At 35.1% G+C, this 18,673-nt stretch overlaps 1 protein-coding gene across 10 annotated transcripts in view; it reads right to left on the bottom strand.

Moving 5' to 3' along the window:
• Positions 1-18,673, bottom strand: part of ROCK2 (Rho associated coiled-coil containing protein kinase 2) — a 165,615-nt gene that overhangs the window by 24,566 nt on the left and 122,376 nt on the right. For 7 of the 10 annotated variants that reach the window (XR_010149192.1, XM_054678255.2, XM_054678250.2 and 4 more), the window contains 12 exons: positions 16,771-16,862; positions 15,886-16,045; positions 13,648-13,708; positions 11,773-11,852; positions 10,851-10,899; positions 10,203-10,338; positions 10,014-10,105; positions 9,533-9,779; positions 9,051-9,157; positions 6,366-6,525; positions 2,975-3,135; positions 2,409-2,593 (listed from right to left, as the gene is read on the bottom strand). Coding sequence is in view for 9 of the 10 variants with exons in the window: in XM_054678255.2 (XP_054534230.1) it covers positions 2,409-2,593; positions 2,975-3,135; positions 6,366-6,525; positions 9,051-9,157; positions 9,533-9,779; positions 10,014-10,105; positions 10,203-10,338; positions 10,851-10,899; positions 11,773-11,852; positions 13,648-13,708; positions 15,886-16,045; positions 16,771-16,862 (1,530 nt within the window). In the remaining variant the exon portion in view is untranslated. Of the gene's footprint in view, positions 1-2,408; positions 2,594-2,974; positions 3,136-6,365; positions 6,526-9,050; positions 9,158-9,532; positions 9,780-10,013; positions 10,106-10,202; positions 10,339-10,850; positions 10,900-11,772; positions 11,853-13,136; positions 13,149-13,647; positions 13,709-15,885; positions 16,046-16,770; positions 16,863-18,673 lie in introns of all 10 variants that reach the window. The other 3 variants (XM_063789312.1, XM_063789309.1, XM_063789308.1) reach the window with 1 other exon arrangement.

Raw genomic sequence — 18,673 nt, 5'->3', positions numbered from 1 at the left:
TTCATGTATACCCCTGGCCTTATATATACTCCTTTCTTCTTTTGTTCTACTTCATCGGTCACAAGACTTCCATCTAACTGCCATCTCATTCACTAGAGAACCTTCTTGCCCTCCAACCCATTCTCATTCTTATTTATTGTGGGTTTATATATTTTTTAATTCCTTTATAGAGTTTTTCTGGAATCTTACAAGAAAGAAGAGATATATATGTTGGCCATTTTAAAAAGAAGCCAACATAGCACTTCATATGTAAATTCCCATTGCATGTATTTTTTTTTTTACCTTGTATTCACTTATGTACCTGCCTTATCTTCCCCACTGAATAACTAATGATAAAATGCTAGTAAACTTCTCATGGGTAGGAAATGTATTTGGTTAATCTTTCTATCTTTCATAGTAACTACTACAATGCCTTACACCTAAGAGGGATGTAATCATTCATACAACATTTATTGAGGATGTAGTATATGCAAAACCTTAATCAAGGATTGGGGGCCGGGCACAGTGGCTCACACCTGTAATTCCAGTACTTTGGGAGGCAAAGCCAGGCAGATCACCTGAGGTCAGCAGTTCGAGACCACCCTGGCCAACATGGTGAAACCCTGTCTCTACTAAAAATACAAAAATAAGCCGGGCATAGTGGTGGGCACCTGTATTCCCAGCTACTTGGGAGGCTGAGGCAGGAGAATTTCTTGAACCCAGGAAGGGAAGGTTGCAGTGAGCTGAGACCACACTATTGCACTCCAACTTGTGCAACAAGAGTGAAACTCCATCTCCAAAAAAAAAAAAAAAAAAAAAAAAAAAGGACTGGGGAGAACAAAATATAAATAAATGATTTTTGCCCTTCAATTTTAACCCTACAATGAACACTTCCTCTATAACCCTATTAGGTGGCTAAGATAGAAAACATCGGTGTCTTTGGTGGGGAGAGGTAAGGAAAAGAGGGACTAAGAAACAACAGAACGCTATTCACTTACAAAGAAAATAAGAGGCATATACACTAGGTATAAACAAAGCATTATTAGAAGTGGGAAGGAAACACAACCTAGATGATTAACTAGCTCTTACATCTGCATAAACACTTTTGTTAGAATAAAAAGCTGGCCTGAAATAAGAGAGAAAAATAAAGCTAATATACAGAAAAAAAAACCACAAAAAACACAAAGACAAAGATGTCTGATTACTGTTCCAATTTCTAGTTCCAATTTTAAAAGTTTAAATCTCATGAAGTTGAAGGTCTAGGCTTACCCTGGCAATAAATAGATCAGCTCAGCAAAAAGAACAAAGTCTACTTGAATATTTTGAGCATCTTTTCTTAGATAGCATCAGTCTTACTGACTTGTCACAGGTATGCATAAAGCAGACAATTACAATGAGGATACATTAGTAGTAGCTGTAGTAGTTGTAACAGTAATAGATCTAGCAGTAATAGTCCCTAACACTTATCATATGATGGATGCTTTAAATAAACCACTGCTATCCTTTACAAGATCCCTAACAAGGAAGCTATTACTGCTCCCTTTCACAAGTGTGATAAAAGGCTTAGAGAAATTAAATCATTTGCCCGATGTTGGTTAGTTGGTGAGTAACAGAACCAATATTCACAACTCAGTCTGTCTGGATCCAAAGACTTTTTTCTTTCCACTCTATCACACTGTCTTTCATCAAACAACCGGGATCCAATATGACCTTTGGTCATGATTAGGAAGAAGTAATTCTCCTACTAATAGAATAAATGGGACAAATTTTAATAGTATATTTACTATATATTTTATCTTTTTTAGAGTTGAGTTCTTGTTATGCTGCCCAGGATGGCATGGAGTGGCTATTCGCAGGTGTGATCACAGTGCAAAGCAATCTCACTTCACCTCAAGTGATTCTCCTGCCTCAGCTCCCCAAGTAGCTGGAACTACAGACGTGCACAATCGTGCCTATAATATTTTTCAAGTATTTTAACAATATGTTCTCCATTTTATAAGGAAATCAAGTAGACACTAGAGTATATCCTATGACATGATTAAAAATTTACATGCTGTTTATTTAACAGTCAAACATTTCCAAGTCTAAGAAACTAAGGAAACAAACAGGCACATGGACAATAAGCTTGAGAAAGAGCCCTGAGGAGGAATCTAAAAGCATGGTATGAAAATCCCAGATATTTTCTTCTGCCTCATCACCAACACTTCCTCTATCATCACATTGTAATTAGGTAGCAGCAGTAAAAACTGTTGGGGAAACGAATATAATCTCGAAGGACAACAGTGACACTCAACACATGACCTGTACAGAAATAAATAGAAAACATGGTCTAGAAAGTAAAATGCTCAAAAGAAAATCCACAGATACACCAAAATTAACTTATACATGGATAATTATGCATATTAAAACATCTCAATCAATTAACTTACTTTCGAAGTTCAGCATTTTGTTTTTCCAAGTTCATTTTCATTTCCGTGAGATGGTTATTTTCTTGCTTTAACTGCTTTTCTGACATTTTTAGTGTGTTAACCTGTTGTGTTTGCATCTTCAGGTCATTTTGTGTAAGGCAGCGCTTCTGAGTTTCTTGCTCTATTTTTAATGTCAGGTTTCTAACCTAAGAAATAAATTGTGTACTTGGTATATAAGTAAATTATTTCCATTTTTCTAATCAATGAAGTTGGTATAAAATATGGTGATGTAAAACAGATTTTTTTACCCTTAGGTAGCTAATTCATTTCATACTAAAAATTTTTTTGTATGTCTAACAATATTATAATTGTATTTTTTAAATAAAATATAATAAGGTAAATATAACTTTAAAAATGTTTAAATTATGATTCCTTTAGTATATCATCAAAATTTAGTTAAACCAACAGGTTGCAGACTATTATAAGAAAAACTTTAAAATTATGAAACCATCACTAGACCTTCATGAATAAACCTAACTTATTAATTCATTAGTTTATTATTAATCATTAGTACACTTAATACTTACATCCTCATTTAGCACATCTTTCTGTTTAAGGAGCTCATTTATTTTCTGCTGTGACTGTTTGAGGTCACAGTCTAATAGAGAACATCTTTTCTCAGCTTCTAGCAATAGGTTCTCCACTTTCTGTTTTAAAGTTCTTTCCTCCAAGAGCTTCTTCTCCATTTCTAGTATAATAAAAATGGACACAATCATAAATTTACAAATAAAAGAAGCATATCATAAATTTGTAAGTAAAAGCACATTAAATGACACCATACTAATAAAAATTATAATAAATGATGCTGCCTTATATTCTATTAATTTTCTTTTTTTCTTTTCTCTCTTTTTTTTTTTTTGAGACAGAGTCTCACTCTGTTGCTCAGGCCGGAGTGCAGTGATGCAATCTCAGCTCTTTGTAACCTCCTGGATTCAAGCAATTCTCGTGCCTCGGCCTCCAGACATAACTCGGATTACAGGCGTGTGCCACCACACCCAGCTAAGTTTTGTATTTTTAGTAGAGATGGGGTTTTGCCATGTTGGCCAGGCTGGTCTCAAACTCCTGGCCTCATGCAATCCACCCGCCTCGGCCACCCAAAGTGCTGGAATTACAGGCATGAGCCACTGCACCTGGCCTTAATTTTCAATTTAATATTTTCACTTTCTTACTTGAAAATTAGGAGTTTCATTCACAGGGTGTAAAAATGTATCACACGCCGCAATATTACATCTATTCTAATGGAAGCAAGATAGTTCTACCTTTATTTATATTCTACAAGATGCTTACATCTTTAAACAAAGGTTTCTTATATTTTACTGCTATTCTATGTCTCTCAGTGTTACTATTTTTACCTTAAAACAATCCAGGTAGATTCTATGATCTCCATAGGACTTTCCATATTAACACATTATTATGCAGGTGTTGAAAAATATGTTTTAGGGAGGTGATAAAGGACAAGACTCTGGAACCAAACTTTCTGAGCTTAAACCCTGGGTCTAACACTGTTTGACTGGGCAAGTGATTCACCTCTCTGGACCTGTTTCCTTATCTCCAGAATAGGGATAACAGCACCTAGGGAGGTTGTGAAGATTTAATACATGTGTACCACTTAAATGCTGCCTGGCATATGGCAAGCACTTGGTAAGTGCTTATTATTTAAGCAGAATTTTTAATGACCATGGAAACGCTCACAATGTCTTGTTTTTTAAAAAGCAAAACGGTATAGAAAGTGGAGAAAATTTACAAAATAGTATCCTAACTCATAGGATTATGAGTAATCTTTGCTTTTTTCTTTATACTTTCCTGTGTTTTCTAAATTATTTACAATAAATTTTTAATCTCTTTTACTTATCAGAAGGCAAAGTTCCAAGTGATTTCAGTGTTAAATGTAAGTCATCACAGTTAAAGGATTATCTTGATATACTGGTTAGTACTTCAGTTCACATTCAATTAAGGCTCCTCTGCTTTTTCATAATTAATGCTCAACATCTAATTATTATCTATTATAAAGTTGTATTAGGTAAAAATTAAACCTATGAATATTTAGTGTTTAATGAATGGTCTTCAAAAGTGCAGAAAAATGAAACATTCCCCATGTAGTACTAATAATAGTTAGCATTTCTAAACACTTTACATGTTTTATTGCACTTGATTTTCACAACAACGTAACAATACCGTAATTGTCCCTTCACAGGAAACAAGACACAGAAAGTTTAAATAACTAGACAAGGTCACATAGCTAGTAATTATTTGGTGAGCCATGTTCTTAATCCAAGGAGCCAATGACATGCAACAGAAGGACCAAAGGCTTTAGCCTCAGATTTGAAACCATCTATAATATGTAACAGTTTTGTGTACTCATGTGTAAAATATGGAAGTCATCATGTATCTTACATTAGCATTTTAATAGTTTGAAAAAAATGGTAGTTAATACTGAATTGGTTCATTTTTATCAATTCAGAGAATAATCACTAAACAAATGTTCTCATTTAACAAAAAAACAATCACCATAATGTAGGCATTGAGAATAGAAAGAGGCATTACTGAGATAATGAAAATAGTCCTTTTTTTTTTTTTGAGATGGGGTCTTGCTCTGCTACTGAGGCTCAAGTGCAGTGATGCAATCATGGCTCACTGCAGCCTTGAACTCCTGGGCTCAAGCAATGTTCCTGCATCATTGCAGGAATACCGAGAGTCCTACTCCCAAGTAGCTCTGACTATAGGCGCACGTGACTACATCCAGCTAATTTTTCTATTTTTTGTAGAGATAGGGTCTTGCTATCTTGCCCATGCCGGTCTCAAACTCCTGGGCTCAAGAGATCCTCCCACCCTGGCCTCCCAAAGTGCTAGGATTACAGATGTGAGCCACCATGCCTAGCCTGATATATTCTTTATCTTGTTTTGAACAGTAGTTATGTGAGCATATCACGAAATGTCAAAAATGTTTACATTTTATTGCATGTAAATTATACCTCAATGAAAATAATTGAACTCTGTCTTCTAGGCCACAGACAAGGAAATATGGCCCAGTAACTTTCTCCCTTACAATTAGATTTTTGTAAATAAAGTACTCATTTCATTTCTTATCATCCTGATTTAGTGCCTTAAACTACACTGATTTTTACTAAGAAAATCTACCATTTTAATTACATGCAATAATTAAAAGGCTATTTTTTCTAAGTTAGTTACTCATGTAATGCTTCAATATGAAAATAAATTTCTGTTCAAGAGTTTTAAGCCTTTCACAAGAATAGCTTAAAGTACTGATTTTCTCTGGAATTTCAGAGTCATTATAAACAGTCAGTTTGGAAAAGAAAAAATTATCCTAAGACAATTCCAGGATAAAGTCTAGTTTATGGGAAGGTTAACTTTGTTATCTATTAGTATTATATGGCTTCGACCAAATCTGGCTAGTATCTTCATCATGTTAGAGATAAAAATACTCAGTGAACTTATATTCTAGTTAGACCAGCTATTACTTTTAAATTCTTACCTTGCATAAACTGGCAAGAATTTTATAATACAAAACTCTTGTATTACAAGAATTACCTGTATCAATAGTAACAGGTATAGAGCGTGTGAAGTTCAGATATTCCTTCTTACTACTGATACACGTATACCGAGTGGTACAGACATTACCAGGTATATAATATTGAGAAATATTAATTTATCTCTGATCTAAAAATTTAATCATGTAATTTTGTGTTTGGGTCTTACTATCTTAAAAATCATTACTGTAATGATACAAAGGAAAAATAATAGAATATCTATGTAAAGCTTCCCTAATAGTTTTTTTCCCTCCAATTCCCAATATTTGACAATGAAATATAAAAAAAAAATGTTTCAAAACCAAAAAGCTAACACAGAATCAATTCTTAGGAAGACGCTGCTGGAAAACCCTCTTTAAAAAATGCATACCTTTCATGGCTTCTGATTTGGCTTCTTCGATGGACTCATAGATCTTATTTTTATCTGCTAGTCGTGCCTTTGTGGCCTTATGTTCAGCTTCTTCTTGTTCTAGGCTCTGCTGTATAACTTTTAGTTGGTATGTCATATCTATTTCCATGTTGCTTTTTTCCTATTAAATATTTAAAATGCAGCTATCAATAAAAAAGAGAATAGCTCACAATTTCAAAAGCTTTCTAATTTTTTTTTTTTTTTTTTTTTTTTGAGACAGAGTCTTGCTCTGTTACCCAGGCTGAAGTGCAGTGGTTTGATTATGGCTCATTGCAGCCTCAACCTCCCCAGGCTCAAGCAATCCTCCCACCTCAGCCTCCAAAGTAGCTGGGACTATAGACGTTTGTCACCACTCCTGGCTAATTTATTTTATTTTATTTTTAACGTAGAGACAAGGTCTCATTAAACACTGCCTACACTGATCTTGAACTCCTGGGCTCAAGTGATCCTCCCGACTCAGCCTCCCACAGTGCTGAGATTATAGGTGTGGGCCATGGTGCTCAACCTTAACTTGTTTTTTAACAGGCTTAACTAGAATGTTCAGTATTTCCCCTCCCGTCTTCACTCAAACCTTTTAGAATAGTAATCTATATACTCTACTTCTCTACTTCCCACTGTACCCAACAGTCTACACCACCACTCTGCTGTTCTGAGATCTGTATCAAGCTCACTTAATCTCAACAAAAAGACCAATGCTATTCTCAATATCAAATTCTAAAGACCCTTTTCAGTCTTATTTGAACTCACTGCCCCCCTTAAAACTATCCCTTGGCATTGCCGACCTTGTACTTAGTTGGTTCTCTCCATTCTGCTTGCATCCTTTCTGTTGCTCCTGAAGCTTTCCCAGCTGTCCCTTAAATGTTGGTGATCTAAGCCCCAATGCTCCTCCTATTTTCTACATAAACCCCAAAGGTTTTCTAATTCTTTGATTTTTATAGTTCATATCATAAATATGATAAAGGCTTTTTTCCAAATAAAGCCTTTCATACGAAAAATGATTTCTCAAACCACATAATCCACCAACAGAGTAATCTACTCTGTCCTAAAAAAGAAAAAAAAAAAATCACTACTTCACACAGTCTTTTCCCAGATGGGCTATTCCATTCACATGATTTCAGCTACTTACATACCAATGACTCAAATATTTCTAACTTCTACTACTATAGCCTACTGCAGTGCAGACATGCTAATTTGGCTGTCCCATAGGTACCCTCAAACTTAAGAGGACTAAAGTGGGTTTATCACTGTCTCATGAGCTATTTTTCCTTTATTCTTTATTAACAGCATCACTATATATCTTGTCACAACCTACAAATCTGGGACTCATCTTTGACTGCTACTCATATGCCATATCTAATCAACTACTAAGTGCTGCCAAATATTCCTCTTCCAAATATTTCTGAGTCTTCCAATTTTTCCAACCTTTTAATGGCTGTACTAAGTCTCCCATTATTCCTTATCAGCATTACTGAAAAAGTCTACTGACCAGTCTCTCTACCTCTAGTCTTGTCCTCCTCAAATCTTTTCTCCACACAGTACACAGTGATCTATCTTTAATGTACCTCTAATAAGATCATCCAATTAAAGGCCCTTAAGTGGCTAGCCCATTACTATATTCAAAATTTCTTAATAGAGTATTCGCTATCTTGCATGATCTACCTCATGCCGAGCTCTGTAGCCTCATTCTGACCACTGAATTCCTCATGTCCTTACATAACAACCACATTGTGATCTTCAGGCCAATCTAACCTGATGCCTTTTTCTTTTTTAAGTTTCACTGGAACGTAGCCACATCCATTCCTTCATGAATCACAGCAGGGCTGAACAGTTGCAAGACCATATAACCCACAGAAGACAAAATATTTATTACCATGCCTTTAAACGATTAAAATTTGCTGACTCCCACTCTGTACTCCAGAAAACAAACAATGCCTGTTTTATTTTCCATCTTCTATGTCTTTGCTCATGCTGTTCTCCCTAACTTAGAATGTGCCTTTGCCCTACCGACCTATCCTGCTGTCAGGTTAGGGATGCATCCCATACACCCAATACATATACCCTGTCCATAAGTCTTATCATTCTATTTGCCATACTGCATTAGAATTATCTTTGTGCTTTATTATTACTTTTAAACTTACCTATTCAACTGTGACATTATTCAAGGCAAGGACTGCATCCTGATATTTCTACCACATATAACACACTGAATATTTAGCTGAGTAAATAAATAAGTGAATGAAAATAAAATGCTAACTGCATAGACTCTAGAAATCATCCCTTTCTTAGAGTATTTTAAAAGAAAAACTTCTAAATGCCAAAAGTCATGGTGACTTTATATATGGCATTTTTAAGACATGTTATGAGTCGAAATTTGAGTTTTCCTTGGGTCCTAGAGAGATCCTCATTATCTACACTCCAGGATGGGTCCCCTTACTTCATGAGCAGCCAGCATGCTGAGGGCTGCTTGTACCGTGTTATGGTAAGCCTGCAGATACATCTCTTATCTACACATCAAGTCCAAATCAAAAGGAATCCATGAGCATGTGGAAATATTCCAGTTAGTGACTTCCCTTAGTTTAGAATAACTTTTCTAACCTGAAAGTCTACTGTAAATTTTCTTATGCAAAAATATAAAACATGTTTTACCTTTTCCAAATCAGTAAATCTCTCCTGAAGTTGTCTCTTCTCCAGTTCTACTTTCGCTAATAAGATTTTGCCGTTCTTTAAATCTTCTTCTAGGCCACATATTCTACCTAAAAATTGCAACTTTTTTTAAAACATTAAACCCACAAAGTATATACATTCAATTAGGAATAAAAAGTTTGCAAGCCACCTTCTATTTTGGAGCTGTTGTTTGTGAGCAGAAGTTTTATACTTGTTGGTATTGTGCTTTATAGTTAATTCAAATGGAATCCAATCTACTACCTGAAGAGTTTAATACTTAAAATCATACTATTTGAAATTAAATCTTTTGTTCCTAAAATTTTGTATCAGTGTATTTCTAATATTCTAACTTTACATAATAGTATATTCAGAAATGTCCAATCCAGCACACTATCCATCATCTAAAGTTATTTTTAAAATAAGAATCACCAAAATTAATTCAAGTGCAACCACGACTTCAATACCTTGTAAATCATTAATTATCTCTGATCCATGGGTTCGATCCCTCCTTTCAGATTCTAGAGCTGACTGAAGATTGATAAATTCCTTTTCAAGTTTTAACTTGGCAGTCTCCAGCAGGCAGTTTTTATCTTGTAGATCTCTATTGTTAGATTCCAGCTGCTGAATCTGTTTTGAACTTTCTGCCTGGGTTTTCCTTAACCGGGCTGCAGTATCAGACTCTGTTCGCAGTAAAGCATTGGTTTCATCCAGCTGTTATTCCATTCAAAATCAAACAACAACAAACAAACACACATGTATGTAATGAAAATAAGTCAATGTATTCCCCCATTAGAAACTATTTAAAATAAACAAAAACCTAAAAATATTTTCCAAATGATTTCTAAAATTAGAGGTAAAGGCCTTTTGCAACACTGTCAATTAAAACTAATGTTATCGTGTTAAAAATAAAACCCAGTATCTTTACTACAAATTAGATCCACCTACTTGTCTCTGGAGTTGATTCACTTTCTCAGTGGATATTTGAGAGTTTTGATTTCTTTTTTTCAAATCTTCAAGTTGATCTTTTAAGCTGTTAACTATGATAAAAAGCATTTCAGTGGCAAGCTTAGCATAACACACATACACACACTTAATTTTTTTCTTGATGAGTAATTAATATTCTACACCACAAACCATCATTTTCCAAATTTCGTTTTTTGTCTGCTTCATGATCAGCTTTCCTCTGATATTCTGCATTTTTGTGCTGAAGAAGCGCCTTTTCTCTTTCTAACTGTCTTAATGCTGATTCCACACTTTTCCGTAAGGTAATCTGAAATAATGCTTAAAGTTATTATCAAAAAAGTATGTATAAAAATGAAATCAAAACAAAAAATACTTGCTATTCCAAACAGATAAAAAAGATCTCAAAAAGGCTTTCACTGCTTTTTTGTTAAAACTGTAATAATGCTTTCTATGATTGTAAACTAGCACACTACTCTTAAATCATAAAGACCATAAATGTTTTGTTTACTATTCAAACTTCCTGTAAATTTCCACGACTACTGAACTATCATTATTTAATACTTTGGCCTAAAATGTTATGAATAGCATTTTTTTCCCTTGAAATATTTACACATACTGAATTAACTCAAGTTTGCAAAAACATAACAGAATGAAGCCTATTTATAACATGATCTCCCTATAATTTAGTCCTATCCACCAATACTACAAGGTAGGTTTCAAGGCACGTATTACTATGGTACCAAGAGAGCTCCTTAGGTAAGTCAGACATCAAAGATTTTTACTAACAAAAATGTTAATAAAAAAGTGGGGCAACTTTACCTCCTCTTCTAGCTCCTTTGCTGTCTTTTCTAGGCGAGTATTAACAGATCTAAAGAATTTCAGAAAGAAACAGTAAATAACTTCTAATTTACAATAAAACATAGTCTATAAATTTAAAAGTAATTACATAATTACTTGGTAGCTCTCCTTTATTTTTTTGAGACGAAGTCTTGCTCTGTTGCCCAGACTGGAATGCAGTGGCGCAATCTTGGCTCACTACAATGCCTGCCTCCCAGGTTCAAGCGACTGTCCTGCCTCAGCCTCCCAAGTAGCTCCCTTGGCCCCCCAAAGTGTTGGGATTACAGGTGTGAGTCACTGCACCCGGCCGTAGCTCTCCATTTCTTTCTTTTTTTTTTTTTTTGAGACAGAGTCTCGCTCTGTCGCCCAGGCTGGAGTGCAGTGGCGCAATCTCAGCTCACTGCAACCTCAGCCTCCCAGGTTCAAGCGACTGTCCCGCCTCAGCCTCCCAAGTAATTCCCTTGACCTCCCAAAGTGTTGGGATTACAGGTGTGAGCCACTGCGCCAGGCCATAGCTCTCCGTTTCTGTTTTTTCTTTTTTTTTCTTTTGTTTCTTTGAGACGGAGTCTCACTCTGTCACCCAGGCTGGACTGCAGTGGCATGATCTCAGCTCACTGCAACCTCTGCCTCCCAGGTTCAAGCAATTCTCTGCCTCGGCCTCCCAGGTAGCTGGGATTACAGGCACCCGCCACCATGCCCAGCTAATTTTTGTATTTTTAGTAGAGACTGGGTTTCGCCATCTTGGCCAGGCTGGTCTTGAACTCCTGACCTCGTGATCCACCCACCTCGGCCTCCCAAAGTGCTGGGATTACAGGTGTGAGCCGCCACACCTGGCCGCTCTTTTTTCAGTAAATGTTTAAACTTAAATTTTATAATGTAATATTTAATTATCTACAAAACATACTTGCACTTCTGTTCCAGTTCCTCTTTGGCTTGCATCTCATTGCTAAGATGTTCTTCTAATGTATACAGTTTTTTCTGAATCTGTCAAAAAACAAGAAACTGTAATTACGTATTTTGGTCATATTTAAAGATGAGAGGCTTAAAGAAAACAATGATAAGCTTATTTTGTCTTTCCACTAAACATAATGTCCTCTATAATGGTACAGTATTTGTACCTCCTTAATGTGACTTATATTGATAAAGGGAAAAACTCCCCCAACTCTTGCTTTCTATCAGAGTACACACGTATATATGAAACATACTTATGTAACCATGCATAAGAAGCTCTAACTTTGGCAGAATTGTTCTATGACACAAAGTTTCAAATTCATTATAAAGAATACCACCTCAGATATCTTCTGCTGCTTTTCTATGAATTATTTGCTTGAAAATATTGTCATTATTTGTGCTAGTCGGATAAAAATGAATACATCTAAAACAAATATTCAGAGTACTCAACTGAATATGCTCAAAGAAAGAATATAAGCTCTTCTTTTATATCTTCCTATGTAGTGCTGGTCATATTACCGAGGAGTAATCAATAACTTTCGAATAAATGATAGCTAATTAATTACAAGCCAGCTCCTCAGCAGCTTTCCCTAGCTATGTAAGTCTTTAAACAAGCAAAAATTACCGAAACTATTAAATAATCCATTTTTGGAACATTATTTACTTTTTAAAGGATTTAACTTTTTGAGCTCCTGTGGTGCCTTTGGTAAAATATCAGGCACTTTACAAATGTTGTCTTGTTAATATTAACAAAAATCCTACAAAGATGGTAGCATTGTATCTACTTGATAAAGAAAATGAAATTCAAAAAAGGTAAATAATCAGGCCAAGATAGCATAGCTAATAAGTCGCAGTGGCAAAAATCAATGCAGGTCTATTAGACTCCCATGGCAATGTACTTTCCATTATTCCTTCTAGTGATCAGGTTCTCCATGGTTTTAAATACTGCATCTATCTTAAGCAAAACTCTGTTTTCCCTTAATAAAAATATACAGGCTAATGAACTAGTCAAGTTTAATTGCTTTTGGCTACTACTGCATTACAATAATTTGAGCATACCAGTTATTATATGCTAATCAGAAATTATTGCTGCCAGTTATATGTCCTTGATAAATAAAAACAAAATTACATAATATATATTTTAAACAGATCCACAGAACAATAATAAAAGAGATACTTGGTAGAAGAAAGGTTGGGAACTTCTCTCTTGGGTAGATGTAGTACTCCAAATGCTAGGTAGGATATGACTATATTTAAACTTTGCGAGAGTGATGAGCTTTTCTCAGTTTTTCAATATATCTGACAACATCAACATACCTCTTGACTTTCCTATTTAAAACAAAACAGAAAACACATTAAAATACTAAAATGATGGTTATATTCTGTAAAATTCCTAAAACACAAACCATAACAAAATTATCCAACCTAATGCTTTAGCTTTCATAAGTTTGAAGAAAAAATGTTTAGCATCATCATTTATGTGTATGTGTATATCCATGTATGATTTAGCTTTGCATTCATTTACAAATTATAGAAGTCAATTTTCTAAATGTTATTATAGTTGTTTACAAACTTATTCTATCACTTTTGGCACTCAATTAAGCCTAAAGCCATGTAGAAGTCCTCTTTGTACTAGCCATCATGTCTTGAATAATGATACTATTCACATAAATCAATCATTGCAATGCTATGTTAAACTGTATTACACAAGGAATGCCATCTCATGATTTTAAAAGGAGCATCAAATTAGCTTTTTAAAAACATGGGTATTACTAAAATATTTAAACATGCAACTAAAATAACTACAGCAGTAAAAATGTATACGTACTTCATTTTTCCTTGATTGTATTGAATCATTTTCTCTACAAGATGGAGAGTCACTTAATAATCTACATGGAAGGGGGGAGAAAATAAATTTTTTCATTTCATTTTAATCGATGTGCTGTTTTATTCAAGTTATTCTCAGACTTAAATATCAAACACAGATTTCTCTCTTTTCACTTCAACACATTATTTACAAATGAAGCAATATTTTTCCCTCAAGACATTTGTATCATTTTCAATAATTTAAAATGCTAGGGCCAGGCGTGGTGGTTCACACCTATAATCCCAGCACTTTGGGAGGTCAAGGCGGGCAAGATCACCTGAGGTCAGGAGTTCAAGACCAGTGTGATCAACATGGTGAAACCTTATCTCTACAAAAAAAAAAAAAAAATACAAAAATTAGCCGGGCATGGTGGTGGACACCTGTAGTACCAGCTACTCGGGAGGCTGAGGCATGAGAATTGCTGGAACCCGGGAGGTGGAGGTTGCAGTGAGCTGAGATCGCACCACTGCACTCTAGCCTGGGTGACGAAGTGAGACTCCATCTCAATCCATCCATCAATCAATCAATCAAATGCTAAACTTTTCTTGCCTTTCCCTCTTACGGGATAACTAGTCTTTAATTTTGTTTGCACCAGACTCACTAAATGAAACTATACTTCCCACCTCTTCATCTTATTATCTCATTTTTCTTTCTTTTTTTAATCTGTCACCCAGGCTGGAGTATAGCGGTACAATCATAGCTCCCTGCAGCCTCGAACTCCTGGGCTTCTCAAATATCTTTAATGCCTCATTCAACTATTGAACAGCTTTCAGTGGCTTCCCAATGCCAGGCGGTCAAAAGCCCCTTAGCAGAGCACACAACAATCATCTGTTGATTATTCTTCCACAAAACTCACTTTTTTTTTTTTTTTTTAAGACATGGTCTCATTCTGTCGCCCAGGCTGGAACAGCTCATTCCAACCTTGAACTCCTGGCCTCAAGTGATCCTTTCATGTCAGCCTCTGAGTACCTGGGATTACAGGTGCAAACCACCACATCTGGCTTTTTGTTGTTGTTGTTGTTGTTCTTGTTGTTGAGATGGAGTTTCGCTCTTGTTGCCCAGGCTGGCGTGCAATGGCACGATCTCGTTTCAACCACAATCTCCACCTCCTGGGTTCAAGCGATTCTCCTGCCTCAACCTCCAGAGTAGCTGGGATTACAGGCATGTGCCACCATGCCCAGCTAATTTTGTATTTTTTAGTAGAGACGGGGTTTCTCCATGTCGGTCAGGCTGGTCTTGAACTCCCGACCTCAGGTCATCTGCCCACCTCAGCCTCCAAAGTGCTGGGATTACAGGCATGAGCCACCGTACCCGGCTTTTTTTTTTCTTTTGTAAAGACAGGGTTCCACTTTGTTGCCTAGACTGGTCTAGAACTCCTGGGCTCAAGCTATCCTCCCATCTCAGCCTCCCAAAGTGCTAGGATTACATGTGTGAATCACCACACCTGGCCTCAACATATTTTCTAATCTTACATCCAATACTCACTTCAGTTAACCAATATTTATTGAATGATCTTGTGTCAGACTTTCTGCTAGATGCAGAGACTACAGGCAAGAAAACCACATAGTCTCATCGAGTCCTCCAAACTGTAATGACATAGTAGCACCTGCTCTATGTTTGAGTGCTACTGGACTCAATGTGAGTGCTCTGCTCCCAATGTATGCTCACATTCCAAACATTTGCTTCCACTATTCAACACCTCACAACTATCCCCTAACCTCCCCACATTTCAGCCACTCAAAACCTTTTCTTGTTAGACTTGGCTAAAATGCCACCTCTTCCCAGAGGTCTGACCTATTTCTCCCTACTCCCACCCCAAAGAGATGACTTCTATTTTTATTCTGAACCATCCCAGATTCTCTCAGCATCTTTCTTAAGGCAAATGTCACATTTTACCCTTCTTTATGACTATATAATTCTCTTATATCCTTCACGAGATGACAAGCTTCTTCAAAAATAGGTATTTGTTTTTACTGTATATCCCCAAAAGAATGTAGAATGGTGTCTTGCAATAACTTATAAATGAATAACATATAACATTCAGAAATAATAAAATAAAATTAAGAATTCTTCTGATGATAGTCCTTTTGGAAAAAACAAATTAATACTTTATCTCCTATAATTGAGTCTCAAAATAACACATCATCTTATAGCTAGATTCTAAAAACAGTAAAATTTAACAAATAATAAACCACATACAAATTTTCTCTATAGTAGGTAAATCCGATGAAAGGCAGCTGATTTCCAACAAAAGCTTTAGGAATTGGGAAGGTTTCTACATCTCCTTTGTCATCTTCAATGTCATCGAAATTGCTGCTGTCTATGTCACTGCTGAGTTCAGGTACTACAGGAGCTGCCGCTATTAAAAGAAAAGAAATAAATTATTTCATTCACAACCAAAATATATAAACCATCCTATTTTATTATGATGTATTATTTATTATTTAATAACACGATATAAATTTGTAGCAGCGCATTTGCCATTTTATCGATTCACAGAATTAAAATTTTGTAATTTATTGCTATATTAGATCACTTTTAAATATAGATTAAACAAGGAAAGCAACATATTATTCTAGTTGTTAAAAATTACAAGCAGCAATAATTTGCACAGAATTTAGAGACCTCCATTTTCTACAATCTCGAAACAGAAATATTTCTTACCCTTAAAATGAATCAATGTCATATATACATAGTAAAAATAAGTTACTATGCTTACAGCAATATTTAGCAGAGTATGGTCTCCATAAATAATTGTTGATTTATCAAGTCAAACGCATTTAAATTAAAGGATTGCATTCCCTTGATTCTGAAAATTATTGAGATCTACAAAGCTTAACTTGGCAAATTAAGAAATGTGTAATGTTTATTGTAAAAGTGTTGAGAAATATTGCTAATAGTTTGCAAAGATATTGAGGAATATTGTTATAAATATTGCCACAGAACAAATTTGAAATGAAATTTCTCAATTTAAAAATGAGTTAGCATTAAGTGTTATCAAATATGCTTGTTATTTCAAAAAAGGAATCAACTTATGAGTTTCAGAATGTGATGGAATGAAAATATTTAGGTTTATTGACTTACTTTCTCTTATGTTATCCCAATGCCACTGATCATTCTTAAAGAAAGGATGCTGTCTGATTTCTTCCACCCCATTTCTCCCAAGTCGTACCTCCCTAAACAATGCAGTTAAAGATTGCATTATTTAAAAATTGTAAAATAAAAAGATTAACTCTATGTCAACAGTTTAACCAAAATAAAGATCTCAAGTAAATTTGAGATATTTGTATTAAAAGCTTCAGCTTAAATGTTTCTCAAAAATAAGCAATCCCAAGTTACAGTATGTGATCTCTTTAGACAGATTTAAAAAACTGTAATGCACAATAAATGTCATGAAAAGTAAAATGTTTCTGTCTATAGTTTGCATCAAATGAAAGTACGTTAAGACTATCAAGTAAAAAAATTCACCTGCATGTGCCACGACTGAATGACAATAACTTCAGGATATAAACAGACATAGGTCTAACTTTCGGCAGAGAAGAGTTATTCAAAACTTCCCTAATAGAAATATTATTTTAAAAATCTCTCCCTTTCCTAAAAAGAATGCATATATTATGTTTGAAGCTATCCATATTTATTCTGGTAAAGTATATCTCTACATGTATATTAAACTTATCATTCTGCATATATGAAAAATGTTACAAAGAATTTCATTCTTTGACCCTCTGAGTCTTCAATGAAGACTGTATGGAAATAGACAGCATCTGTGTTATACAAGGCCCTGGAGCTATGTTTAACATAAATAGGAAAACTGTAGACCTTAAGGGGAAGTGCTCCTAGCCATATTTACGGCATTAACTCGTTTTCAAAATATCAGTTTTTCACCTATAATCATTCCTTAGATTGCACACCCCTGCCCCATGACTACTAATTCAAAACTTTCATGAATAACACTCCTTTCATTAACATAAAACAGGTGTACCCTGTTGTACAATTTATCATCCAGCACAAATTATGACCATCCCTACCAATCCTGCTCAGTGCCCACATCAAACATCATACAGGCTGTGTTCTTCTTCCACCCTATCCTCTTAGAAAGAGGCGTCTCTCCTTCTTTTCAAAGATAACATCTCCTCATCTCCAGGTCTTAATATATAAATCGTCATTTCCATTTTACTTTGAGTTTATCAGCACCAACTGCTCGTCAACCATGTAATTGACAGGTATTAAAGTTTTATTCTACAAATGATTGACAAATAAAAATAATTCTCCTCTTTGATGAAAAAAAGAAAAAACATTTTACAATGTTCAGTTTGACGAGAAGAAAACAATTTTGTTAATGGAAATACATACTGCTGTAACTTCTCTGGGGATCAATTTTGTAACATCACTTAAGTTTAAAATGTGTATCCCAGAATTCCACCTTTAAGATTTTATCCTATAAAAAGTATGCAGAGATGAATGTGTGAGGATAGTCACTGCCGTAATGCTTGTAACAAATTAATAAGCAATAAGATGTGCTAAGGAATCTTAGCATATTAAAGCTAGAAATGCCCTTAGTTTTGTAATTTGAGCCCACTGTTTTATGGATGAGTAAAATTATTTCCCAAAAAAGTAAAAATAATTTCCCCAAGATCATAAAGCTGATGTGTAAGTTTGAACGAGGGTGTGAGCATCCTCTTGTATATGTTGGTCCTTTGACAGGATGACTCCTATCACAAATATAAAACGGGACATTAGAAAAAAATGGAATGGGGTGAACAAAGAAGAGAAATCAAATAGTTTTCTAGCTTCTCTTTTGGGGGCAGGTTTTCACACCTTTGTTCATCTATTTTGTTTTTAAAAGTATAGAATTTCCAGGATAGTCTTGCTCATATTCAAATGCAAATTAAAAAGGGTTGGGAAGGAAGCACTCCCAAGTCTAACACGAATAGTTTTTAAGATTATAACCTGTTGAGTATTTATCTACACAAAATACTCTCAAAAG

This window comes from Pan troglodytes, chromosome 12 (genome assembly GCF_028858775.2).
Source record: "Pan troglodytes isolate AG18354 chromosome 12, NHGRI_mPanTro3-v2.0_pri, whole genome shotgun sequence".
Lineage (NCBI taxonomy): Eukaryota > Metazoa > Chordata > Mammalia > Primates > Hominidae > Pan > Pan troglodytes.
This window is presented reverse-complemented; position numbering and strand designations above follow the sequence as displayed.